At 38.8% G+C, this 13,475-nt stretch overlaps 1 protein-coding gene across 1 annotated transcript in view; it reads right to left on the bottom strand.

Annotated features, from left to right (window-relative positions):
* Positions 1 to 13,475, bottom strand: part of LOC121948859 (partitioning defective 3 homolog B-like) — a 255,453-nt gene that overhangs the window by 112,138 nt on the left and 129,840 nt on the right. The window contains 2 exon segments of the mRNA XM_042494371.1: positions 1,220 to 1,439; positions 6,146 to 6,361. Of these exon segments, the coding sequence (XP_042350305.1) occupies positions 1,220 to 1,439; positions 6,146 to 6,361 (436 nt within the window).

The following is a 13,475-nucleotide window of genomic DNA, read 5'->3' on the forward strand; positions in this document are numbered from 1 at the left end:
CTTTGTGTGCCTGTGAGCATGTGATAGTGTTTCATGAGGGGGAAATGAGATCTCAGTCTTCATGTTCTAGGGTTATTTTGTCTGTTATAGTGTAAATGCAGAGGGTGCACAGAGAATGTTCGAACTGATGTGTTCAGTATACATATTTATGTATAACGGACTCCATTAATAAGATTTTTGACATTAAATAAAAACAAGATTTTAGTCACATACACACAAGTTATTAGAGTGATACAAACTGTGACCTCATGTTAACAGGGCAGTGGATTAACTTGTCTTAAAATACATTACTGTAGTCACCATGCCTACGCTATCAACTGAATTAAGGACAGGCTATATTAAAAAAACTACATGCTACACACACATATTCCACCTGGCACAGTTTCAAAGTGGATACCCGAGATTACTGCCGCTAAGTCAGTAACTGATCAAATGTCTCTCACGCTGTTCATGAGTTATGATGTTGAATAATTGCCAGAAAGTGTTTTTTCAAAGAACATTATGATGTCACAGTAAAGTTGAACTTTAAGCATTTGTATATAAAATGTCATCTATTCATCATTTAATCCTGTTAGACATTCGTGTGACTTTTTTGTTATAATATGAGTATGAATTATTGAGTTATGAGTTAAGTTTTGTGACGTCACAGTGACCTTGATCTTTGCCCAAAAATAATCAACTCATTCTCGAGTCCAAGTGGACATTTGAGCCAAATTTGAGGACACTGCCAGAGAGCCTTCTTGAAATATTATGTTCACAAGAATGGGAAGGAAAAACGAACAACCCAAAAACATAATGCCTCAGGTGATGGCTCTCGCCTGCGCAGAGGCATAAAAAAAAGAATAAGAAATATGTTGAGCTTATACAAATGCTATTTGTGTGTGTGCCTGGATATGATACTCAGACTAAAAATGTGAAAAAAATGTGTAGAAAAAAGTGTGACTACTGATTCCATACAGTGCCGTACACAAGTATTGCTGTTTATCACTGGAATGGATGCTTTCCAACTTAGAAAACTACCTGCAATCACACACTAACACTGAAAGCTGAAAATGGTTAAAGACATCACATGCTGTCCATATATAGACACATATATACACACAAACACACAAAAGGACATATGCCCATGAATACATACTTATTATAAACAGTTTGAAAATAATCATCTCATGTCCTGCTATCATCACACGCTCACTCTCACACACACACAGTCACTTACCTCAGGAGGACAAAGCCTTTTTTCTTGCTCTTCTTCTCCGTCTCCTTCTCCTTCTCCTTCTCCTTCTCCTTCCCTTTCCCCTTGTTCTCTTCTTTCTTCTTTGTTTTCGGTTTCTTTTTCTTGTCTTTTTTGCCTTTCTCCTCTATCCGATCCCCCACTCCCTGACGGGATGAAGTACTTGCAGGGGTGTCCCGGCCTGAACTCGGCTCCGAACCATCATCTAGAGAGAATAGAAGTAGAAAAGGAGAAAGATGGGGATTAGAGGGAGTTGGGAGAAGAACAATGTTTTAAAGAGTTGCAAAATAAGTCGTAAAAGAAAAATAACTACACCTCTATCATTTTTAGATTTAAATCAAACAAACTACATTTTTATACAAAGAAACTCCAAATTTAAAATAAACTGCGGATTAAGATTCTGAGATCCATTAAGTTGAAGTAGTAGCCTCTTTGTAAACTTCCAGTACCAAAAAGATATAAAGTACTAAACCTAGTAATTTCTCATCAAAATCCTAGTTAAAACCTGTTACTCTTTTTAAAACCAATCAATTCCAGATTTATTGATTTCCAACTTGCTTTTCTTCTGTCCAAATCGAATATCTCTTTTGCCAGTTTGAGGCAAATAAGGACACTGGATAATTTATCATCATTTTGTATTTACATAATGCTGAGTCATCAGCATTGTCAAGAGCCAATGCTGTGTCCTAATTTCCAAGTTAAAATGAAGAAGCCAGTTCTTTAAAGAGCAGATTACAGTGGCACAGAACAATGGAGTTTAGGCATGTTTGACACAGTGATTCAATAGAGCAGTAAAATCGAGAATCATTTGTAAAATCAGTGAAGACCACTTCAGGTCATCACACAGACACAAGCACGCATACAAACAAAAAGAACCAATTACACAACAATGCACATACCCAAAAATGACCCCCCACCCCTAACACACACACACACACACACACACATTAAAACTTTCTCTACTCAACATCCAACTTCTCCATGGCAGATTTATTAACTTTACAGTGAATTAATTAAGTCCTAGAATCAAGGAAGCAAAAATGTTCAAAGCGTAAACTGTGATGGCTCATTACCTCTTCGACAGACTGGAGGCCTGGCCTTGAATTACAATGATCAGACAGACACACACACACACACACACACACACACACACACACACACACACACACACACAAACACACACACATACAGGCCACTTGTCAGATTTTATAAGATAACCAAACCAAATTAGTTACTTCAATTGAGATCTAACTTTGTGTGGATATTCACTTCAGACTTAATTACAAAGGCTGTCAAGCAACAGAGTGGAATTGTAATTTTGTGTGTGTGTGTCTGTGTTAAGATGCACATCTTCATCCTTGTGCCAGACTGAAAATGACCACAGCACAAAACCCTATATATATATATTGGGAAAAAAATCTATCTACCTATATATCTATCTACATATATATATGTGTGTGTATATATATATATACATATATATATATATTTTATAGAGAGAGAGAGAGAGATAGATACATGTATAGTGTACAGTATACAGTGTATGTATATGTGCAGTATATATGTATGGCTGCCAGCGTTAATACGTTTCTCATGATCTGATTAAGGTCCATACTTAACCTGAGAAATCCAGTGGTACCACCCATGTCATGCCAGCTTCTCAGTAAGCGGGCTGAATAATGCTCAAAAGTTAGGCTAATGTTTGGCAATGGAAAAACAGCATGGCCATTTCACAGAAAGAGAAAATATCTACGAGAAAATGGGTTCCCTGAGTCTCCCCTTTACAGACATGCCCACTTTGTGCTAGTCCCATGCAGTTTTTTGCTGTCATTTGATTACTAATCAAGACAATCTGTCAAGAATTCTTTATTACAAAGATCAAGCCTCAATGACATAAACTTTTATTTTCTCTCTTAAATTTGCTCTTAACAGCTGAACTTCAAAGTCAGGAAAACCCCACATTTTTCAAAATGAGCGCAGACCACTGTTTACTTCTGACTCACGTAAAATTTGGTGAATCAGTACTGGTTGGGTTTAAACTGGACATGGGGTTGCAGCAACTAGTCAGTGGTAATTTCCTCTGATGTGTAATAAAAACTAAACATCAGAAGAATTGCGGCCAACAATGATGCTGTTGCATATTTTCCCATATGCCATCACATTAAGCCAGTCACTGGGGTATTTCATCTTCACTCTCTTGGAATACTTTAAAATGTACTTTGCCAGTCATCCAGGTCAGGTGTGTTTAATTTACTATTTCATGGCACAAACTCACCTCAAACCAGCATAATATGGATTTGTTCAGTTTACAACTGATTCCTAACACTTGTAGGGATGGTGTGTGAATAAACATAATGTGAAGAGACATAAGACATACAAAACATAGAAAAGACAAATGAAACATAATGTAACACATGTGTGAAGGTAGCACAGCGTATGAAAAAAGACAGAAAGAGAATGACAGAAACAACTATTAACACTATAATCCTCCCCAGCTGACATGAGACATCGAATGACTCAAAGCCTCTGTTGAATAGTCCTCTTGACAACTAAATTCACTGGAAACTGTGAAGCGCTGCAGTATTAGCTGGATTCAGCTCCGGATCCCACACAATACATCAGCTACACATGAACCCTGAATAAATATTCACTCTGCTGTCACAATGTTAGCGATGTTTGTTTGCTGTTCTGATCACCATAACTAAAACTGCTAAACCAAAAACTGACGGATAGTAACTGATAAGAATGTACATTTAACATTGAAGTGAAAATACAATGAAAGCCAAAGCAAAGGGGCACAAATGCACAGAAAAGACAAACACATATAGTAAACAGGAAGAGATCTTCAAGAGACTTCAGAGAACTGTTCTCTGTCAATTAACGACAGCTCTCAAAGTGTTGAGCATTCAGAAAGACGGTGACAGATGTGACCACTGCGTGTGTGTGCTGTTGACATGCCCTATTAGTCCTATCCTGTGTGAATGTAGTGATCTGAAACAGGCCGACTCATTACTCTAGTGGTGACTGATAAGAGCTCGCTGCTAATAACACAGCTGGGAATTGAACCGCCCCTCCCGGTAAAACAAACCAAAGTAGCTACCATTGAGCTCCTGGATAAATATTTAAAGCTAAAAGCCCGGATCTGAACTGAATCACGTATAGTAAAGCAATGCTGCTGCTTAGTTACATACGTGTCTACACTTTGGTGTTCCTCTGGCAATACCCCAGTCTTGCTTTGCTGGCAAATTTCCTACACTGATCAGAATTTACAACAACGGACCTGAACTGTGTTGAGCTCACTTTTCAAAATAATAGAGGAGGTTGTTATTTGGAAACAGACTGAAAATATAAGGAAGCCATAAGTATTTATCAGTCGACATGCTGAGGTGCTGAGGGTAAATGTAAACCATTTGATATGAGTTGTACATTGCACTGGGTATCAAAATCAAAACAGAAACTGTAGTCACTGATAGAAGTTTTTGTATTTTAACTGGAGATTGTGCTGCCAAAAGTACAACAAACTTGAAAGTTTAAGTAAATTGCAGTGTTGGATCATCTTTGTCTCTATGTTCTCTACATTATTTTTTTGAGGTTTTTATATCCTTCTGTAGCTTTCCAGTAGTTTTACTAATGAATTTAAATTAGAAAATTCTCATTTCCGTCCAAGTACTGTAAAACTTAAATAGTGCAGGCTTTTATTTGCTTCAGTCACTGAACTCAACAGGCTTATATTTGTGAAAGGCGTCTATAGGATGGGCTTTTAATTCCCTTCTCACAAAACTGCTGTGAAGCAAAGATGTGTATATAAACCTCTGTTTTGCATCTTTCTTGTTTACTATGCCAGTATTACTGTCTTATTTGGTGCTCATGGTTTCAGCAAAATGAACTGACGGATTGATTTGTAGAGAATCTTACCAAGCTGACCATGTGTGCGGCATGTCCATATTGGCAAAAGTTTAAACATTTTTTATTTGTATACATGGTCTAAACAGCTAACTAAGCTCCAGCGGGTGGACAACAACCTAGTTTTATGCATCCAAAGGGCTTCTATAAAAATTACCTGCATGATGATCTGTCCTCTTATTGAGACAGGCCTTTATTTGTCAAATTGTGTAGCCACAACAGGCAAGTGAAAGGGACTGGGCATCTAATTGGGACTAGGCTTATATTTGAAGATTCAAGGTATGTATGTTTTAGCGTCAATATGCCATTTTCCAAAACCTGTTGAAAAACTTCTGCCCATCTGACATGGCATAGATTTCTGCATGATGACATTGCTACATATGTTACTTGAGTTTTGAAAGTCACACAATAACACAGACAAACTAAAAGTTTGTGATGGTGAGTAGTATAGCAACCACCATGTGCTGTGAGGCAAAATTATTGTTTAAGTCAGTGGAGTCGGTTAGCTTTGGAGAGGTTGTGTGACAGATTGGGAGACTTTTTGTACCAAACTGGGAGCATGCTGACAGCCATCAAACTTATAGGTACTGCACTGACTATGGATCTATAAATGTGTCTTTACCTAGTTAGGTAATGGTGTGAAAACAATAAAATAGCTCCATATTCCACTTGCAAGCTCAGATCTTCCAAGCTAACACTTGGCAAACTTTCCAGGCTTACTTTCCAGGCTTACACTGAGAGTATGTAGGGATGGGCATCAGCACTGTAACACTGATTACGGCTGATGGCTGAGCGTCAGTTTTGAAAAACACGGAAAAGAGCAGAGATGGAACCGCCATTTAAGACAGCATTCACTAAGTTCTAGCAACATACTTTTTATCGTTGCTCTCTGGCTGTTTCTTCTACATTAATAGAATATAAAGATTGAGTTACTGCACAAGAAAAACAAAGCAAAACACACCCACAATGTTGCACTCAACTTGACAGACGGACACCCTTATACCTTACCATCATCATCTTCAGGTGGTCCATCATAGGATTTATCAATAGCTGCACGGAAGCTCTCGTTGCAGCCTCTTCCTCTGACCATATTTGGGCGAGGTCGGTGGAAGGGGAGGAGTTCATTTTTCCTGTTAACCTCTGACATGACTGTCTGGAGACTCTCCAGGGAACTGGACTTCTTCAAGCCAAGGGTAGGGCCGAGTTCCACAGGACTCGATGGAGCTGGGGGGACAAAGAGAGAATAAAGGTAAAATTTCTGTTTCTCTACGCTTGTTTTGAAACTGTAGTTGAGACCATCACAACATCAAATTATTAAAACTAACTCATGCAACCAGAGCTGACATTTAGTATCAATATTTTTTATTTTTCTTTAATAAACAAGTTGGAGAGTAGTTTCACTATAATTCAACGAAAATGCCTATGAATGTTTCACTCCTACAATCAAAAACTAACAACCTGAAAAGCATCTATACTGTAGGAGGCGTCCAATTTTGTCCAGGTCTGAAAAAATAGGTTTTCCCTGCCATGCTTTGCTCTGATTGGTTTAAAAAGCCTGTGAAGACGCTGGCTAAGAGCCAGAAAGACCGCGACATGGCTGAACTCTGGGGAGCAGAGCGAAGGAGAAAAACAGTAATGCAGTTAACTATGCTGTTGTTGAGTTTGTGATGGATGCGAGGTCTGCTTCACCGTTACTGGTTCTCCATCCATCATCACAAGTATACCGTGAGAGATATTACTGAGGGAGGGAGGGATCCAGCAGAAAGGATGATGAAGAGGAGAACGATGGATGAAAAGACAGAGCAATGTTGGAGGCATTCAAGGGAGAGCAAGGTAAAGATCAGACACGTTATGAAGATAAGCTGCGAGGCTTTACTGTTTTACAGTACATAAAGTCCACAAGTGTTGTAAAAAAAACATGTTATGCTTTAAGCAGACTTTGTAGCAATTATTGCCATCCTTCTGCAGAAAGCCAGCTAAAGCTAATGACATGCTGAGCGCTGAAGTTGGATCAAGTTCAGCCTAAAGCCCGCTGTGATGTGCCCGCCTCTTGTGTGGATTGCTGATTGTAAAACAAAAGAGGGAGAGAAGGTAATGTGTGCTTCCAATTTGGCTCGTTGCTGTTCGCCACCTAAAACGAGGAGACACTGATGGTGGGCAAGATGGGGAGAAAAGGGGACAGAGAGAGCAATGACGGGCAGAGAGCAAATTAAGTTTCCTCAGGGGAATACCACGATGGCAGAGAGGGAGACAGAGAAAAATGGGCAAGAGGGGAGGCAGGCTGGGCTTGCTGCCAGCTCAAAATACTGGTAATCCTTACACACTGCTACACACACATACACACACACACACACACATTTTGGATTCCTTGCTGGCTCTGACTTGTCGATATGATGCCACTGTGATTCATGATAGCTAAACCTGCATCACTTTAGCTAATGATTCCCCATACACACAACTCCTGTGTGTGTGTGTGTGTGTGTGTTTTCTTGAGGCAGAGGAGATGAGAGGGCTAATGTGACTTCCACATCTATTTAAACAACCATTAACAAAACACACACACAAACACACACAAAGAGTAATAACGCATAGAATGTATGCACATGCATAATGTAAGACGGCTGCCGGGAGAGGAGATGGACAAGGGGCCGTAACATGTGAATCTCCCATCCATAAACACAGTCCACATGATATTCAAATGCATACTGAAGTAGAAATCATCATGCGAGTGCTCTGTGATTGATGTGTATTGAAAACTACCCTGAGTCTGATTCCACAGTTTTTTTTTTTTTTTTGACAGAGCTGAACCAATTTGCATTTCTCATATGTAGCACAAAGTGTAAATCATATTGATTTGTTCCAACCAAGCGGCGACCTTCGGGGCTAAAAAATGAAGCCAACTTGGAAGTGTCAAACACTGCAGTTCTTCGAACAGCCACTTGAAGGTGGCTCCAACTGACACTGAAAAAATAAAAAAGAATAAAAATTATATCCACAGTAAAAAAAGAAAGAATTAAAATTAAAATTGCATTTTGCTGTTATTCACATGGCAAGTTTTTTTTTTTTTTTTTAAGTTTCACCGCCAGTGTTTCCTTTTTCAATGCCAAATTTTACCTATGATGCCAAAACTTATTGTTGTTGTGCTAGAATAGCAAATATGTTTACAGACTGCGACAGACATTGTTTTGGTTGCCACCTGTCACTCCTTTATTGCTCCACCCTCTCATCACTTTTTGCTCAAAAAAATCCAAAATGGTGAAAACCAAAATGCCAAACTCAAGGCTTCAAAGAGACCACAAACCAACGTCTGAAGTCACAGTGGCTCTATCACATATTCAGGGTCACAACATGCCATAGCCTTCTCACTATGCATGTATGAATAAAGTCTTGAGTAATTCAACACAAAAGCCAGGATGTCATTTCCAAACTTTGGTCACTTTGCAGTCGTAAAGAGAGGAAACATTTTTAGATTTACTGGAATATTCCCTGGACCTCTAGTTGTAAAACCCAAAACAAATAATGGATACTTTTTTATGCCACAAGATTTAGAAAATAATAAAAAACAAAAAACCTAAAAAGAACAAGGTTTCTATGTGCCCTCAGTGAAATACTCACTTTTGTCCATGAACTGAAACTTGCCTCCCACAATATGTCAAAAGTGATGGTAATATCAACTTCAAGCCTACTATCTACAGCAGTAAAGCCTCCAAAGTTTTGCAAATATGTATTTTTCTTTGTAACTAGCTACTCGGGTCTCTTCTTCTAACCATCTTGATTAAAAGTCAAGGTCAACAGACTCTGCTCAGCATTCTCATATACGTGACAGGGTATGATAGGGTGTCAGTTGCTAAATTGTGGCATATAATACATCTACATGGAAGCATCTGCATTTGCTTTGACCACTGATAAATGAATGAATAACTTCCAGAAGTTTAACAGGGATGTGGGAAACAGCCTGAAGCAATATGTAGCAGAAACTTTATTAGACTGGCCAAAGAGCACACTAGGGTTTTCTTTAACAAATATTGAAAAAAACAATTTTTAAAGACATACCTCATGCAAAAGTAAAATTGTCCATTCTAGGGTTGAGAGTGGCGTGTATTCTTAAGAATAGATAATCCGCAGTCTGATAACTCTGAAGACTGTGGATTACAGCTGCCAGAACCAAGGCCACCAAGAGCATGAAAAAGCTCAACGCACATTGTTCATGACTTTTGATGTATTATTCCTTTAATTCACACTTTAATCACAAAACTCTTTCAGCCAACATGCAGTTGCCGACAACATTCTCAAAACACAGGCGCCCTCGGAGTTAAACCCGCCTCTGACGTTTTTCAGTTTTTCACTCACAGTGAATTCATAATCCACCATACTTAGGCTCAAAAGACATGCCTAGATTTGTACACATCAGTGTTCAGTCATGCATTTCTTTCCGTAGATTAATACATTCCATGTGAAAAAAAAATTGTGTGTGATGTTCCTCATTTGAATTCAGCGTTAGGAGAAGGGGTCAAGGTTCGTTTCACGCTGGGGAACGACAAAGTTTGAGGGCAATTGCAGTCAGTTTAAGAAGTCTAACACAGAAGAGCGCACAGTATGTACGCACAGTGTGACCTCTGATTCCAAACGTGTCTGTTTGCAGAGGGCTGGGTAGCAGCATGAGATAAATAGTATTATAAATAGTTTAGTGGTGTTGGGCTGGGTTATCAAGGAATGAGCAGCACACAAACATACATACACACACACACACAAACATACAAACATACACACATACACACAAACATACATACACACACACACACACACACACACACACACACACACAGTGATGAGCATGCATCCACATACTCTATCGCACACAAACACACACTTACTCTCACACACACTTGGTATTTGCTGTGAGTAGCAGGATTTGTGTCATAAATGTAATTACTGCTGTCCAACTGTAAGATGATAGAATTAAGCTGCTTTTAAAGAGAGAGAGAGAGAGAGAGAGAGAGAGAGAGAGAGAGAGAGAGAGAGGGAGAGAGAGGATGACAAGCAAGACAAGAGTAACAAAGTGGTTTGAGGGAGAGGATAGAAGAGTGGGGGGTTGGCAGAGACAAACAGACACCGTGAGAGGATGCTATAGAAAAAGAAACAAAGAGACTGATCCTGGGAATGAAAGAGAGAGGATGGGAGTGACAACCAGCGAGAGAGAGAGAGAGAGAGAGTCGGAGAGAAGAAAGTATTAAAAAATAAAAAATAAAAACAAAACACAAAGAGAGAGAGAGAAACGCCAAGCTATCCCAAGGCTATTTTGTTGGCAGGAAGGCAACGGGCTACTTTGAAAGTCAAAATTACACAAAGGAGCGGCTTGGCAGCAGGCTGCGGCAACAAAGCCAGCAGATTCAACAACAGCACCAACTTCTAGTCCACCAAATCACACTTCAGAAGCTCTCATAAGGAGATGCAACTAAACTGCCGCCTTCTATTTCGACATCATAACCACCCAGACCCTGTTTCAGGGAGAGATTCAGCTTCTCTCAGCACCCCATACGTGGAAGTTCCCTCGAGCTCCAATGCAGAGTTTGCTAAAAATGCTACATCACAGCCGAAACACTTCAATATACAACCCAGTCTCTACAGCAGGATATAGTGTGTGAAGAAAACAGTGTGCAACCATTATTTCATGCTATTAGTGAATTTTTCATGTGGAGCTGTGCAATATATTGATATTTTATCGATATTGTGACTCTTTTCTCCACATTGCTCTGCTCTAGTTTAACAGGACATAAACTGAATTCTGCAAATACACCCTCATGTGTTTTGTATTTTTATGCTCATGTTGCTCATGCTCATACATTTCTATAGTATTTCACAAGCTCTCACATCTTCTGCTGCTGGGTTTTTAAAAACACACAATTACACACACAAGAAAATAGACACCACAGCTTTTGTTAACAATGCTCCAAAATGCTTAAATACATTCCAAAAACTATAACGCCTAGGCCAAGCTGCATGTGTGAGCAGTGTGTACGTCAACCTCACCGAACTGCTGCCGCTTGATCACTTAGGGTGTTCACACTGACAGCGTGGTTGCCACACCTCTGCTGCAGAGCTGCCTGCTGCTGAAACGACTGTATATTCACAATTAAAAGCACATATTCCAACTCATTTAGAAAGTTGTGCATGCTACGGACTTTTCAACAACATGGCCCTACAAACATTTTACATTAAAAAGCCCTGTATAAACCACTGAGGGAATCCTGTTAACAGAACCCATTATGAAGGGCTTTTATTTTGAAACAGAAATGGGAAACTTTGAGAAAAATGGTTATATTTGTAATTGAAACATTGAAACTGTAGTAAAGGAGGGGGGTATAATGTATACCCCCCTTTAATATATAATATATTTATCAAAAGACTATTTTCACAAAAATTGGTGACACTATGTTTCTCTAGATGAGCTGGGCCTGAGCAGCGCTGCTCACACCAGCGCTATGGCTGCTCTATACTGTTATATGGGTGGGTGAATGAAAAAATAAAAGAGTTCTGTGAAGCACACAGACATAGAGTGTGGCCTGGGCGCAAGAGATATGGGCTAAATGACCATTTTTAAATAACAGCTGAAAACCTAATTATTTAGTCTGGCTTTAATGAACGTCTTTTTTCTTTTCAAGATGCTATATGTTATAGCATATAGCATTTTTTTGCACTGTATGTTGAGCCATGTCAGACAATAGCATTTTCAGAATCTGAATTAATATTTTATGTTAATTCTCTTATTTTTACTAGTCTTACTGGTCTCTGTACTTTTTTACCTTCACTATTATATTTTGTTTATCATGGAGTGTATTTTAAAAGTCTAATCATGTTTTTTTTTTTTTTTTTTGCATTTTTATTGTGGAGTACTTTCAGTTTCATCCCTTGTCTGAAAAGTGCTCTGTAAATAAAGTTTATTCATACTGTTATTATTATGAGATGTACGCTGTGTGCACTGGTGAGAGTATATGTAAGTGTGTATCTGCTGTAAGATAAAGCTGTTGAGGAAGGATCATTCCCCTGAGCAACAGTTCCTTGTATATTACATGTGCATTATGTGGTTCAATCTCGCAGCAGATGAAATGAGGTTTTGCTATCCCACAGGGCTCCATAATAATAATTGAACGGGCATCATAAACCGTAAAGACATGTGACATCATTCTCACCCTCATGTCAGTATTTACTGGTTCCCGCTGAGTTTATTGCAGCATTGAACAGCAATAGCTTCAAAAGATATACTTAGACATTATAGTGCAAAAATATGTTTGGCAGCCAGAAACCACCCCATAATAACAAGGTACCCAGCATGACTCCCAACAGTGCTTAATGTGTCCTTTTCATGTCTTTAAACAATATTCTCAGTTCTGCACTGATATTTTCATGTTTTGTGGAGAAGTCAAATTTACCCGCGTGCTACAGTTCTATTGCTACCATCCACAACTTTTGACAATTAAAACGCAAAAATAACCATTCAAGGAAAATCTGGCAGCCATTCCCATTATATTTTGGGAGACCTTTTGCACCTTAAATTTAAAAAAAAACAACAATATTTCTTAAGTTTTATTTTATTTTGATTAATTCATTAATTAATTATTTTTTTCTTTCTTTCTTTTGTTTTTATTTTCATTTATCCTCTAACTGGGCTATGTTTTCCATCCTGTATATGCAGGTCTAGGGGTGTGTATTGCACTGTTTTATATATTGTTCTATGTATTGGTAAGTTTTTGTTTATTTAAAGCCCAACAGAAATATTTCATTGTTATTAAAAATAACCATTCCAGTGTTTAAAGAACTAAACGGACTTGGTAGACATGAGGCTGTGGTGTCCTGTAGTTTGAGATAGAAACTAGAATAACCTAGAAAAAGTATCTATTTTCTACACAAGCGAGCGCACACACTTCCCCACGATCACACAAAACTCTTCTAAAATGAATCCATCATAGGGAAGGTAATTGATTAGTCCAGGACAGAAACAAATGGCCTCCCCCTCTCTCTGTCTCAAGCATCATACAAAATACAGTACAGTACATGTCAGTGATCAGTGTGTAGAGCCTGATGGAGATGAATGGCTGTACCAGCAAGAAACGACAGCGCTGACCATCTCCTGATTACTGCTCACCTTTATTGGCTTACTGCGGGAGATGGAGGGGGGTCAAAGGGCATTCAATATACAAGAGAGGCAGCCGAGAGCACACAAAAAGACAATGAAACTTCAGCGTGTGCTAAACACACCAGACAAAGGCAAATACCTTGTAGAGAAAAACACAAGCACCAGATAAAGGTATCGAGAAGCCGGAATTGCTTACTTCAGCTG

The sequence above is a fragment of the Plectropomus leopardus genome, chromosome 10 (genome assembly GCF_008729295.1).
Source record: "Plectropomus leopardus isolate mb chromosome 10, YSFRI_Pleo_2.0, whole genome shotgun sequence".
Lineage (NCBI taxonomy): Eukaryota > Metazoa > Chordata > Actinopteri > Perciformes > Serranidae > Plectropomus > Plectropomus leopardus.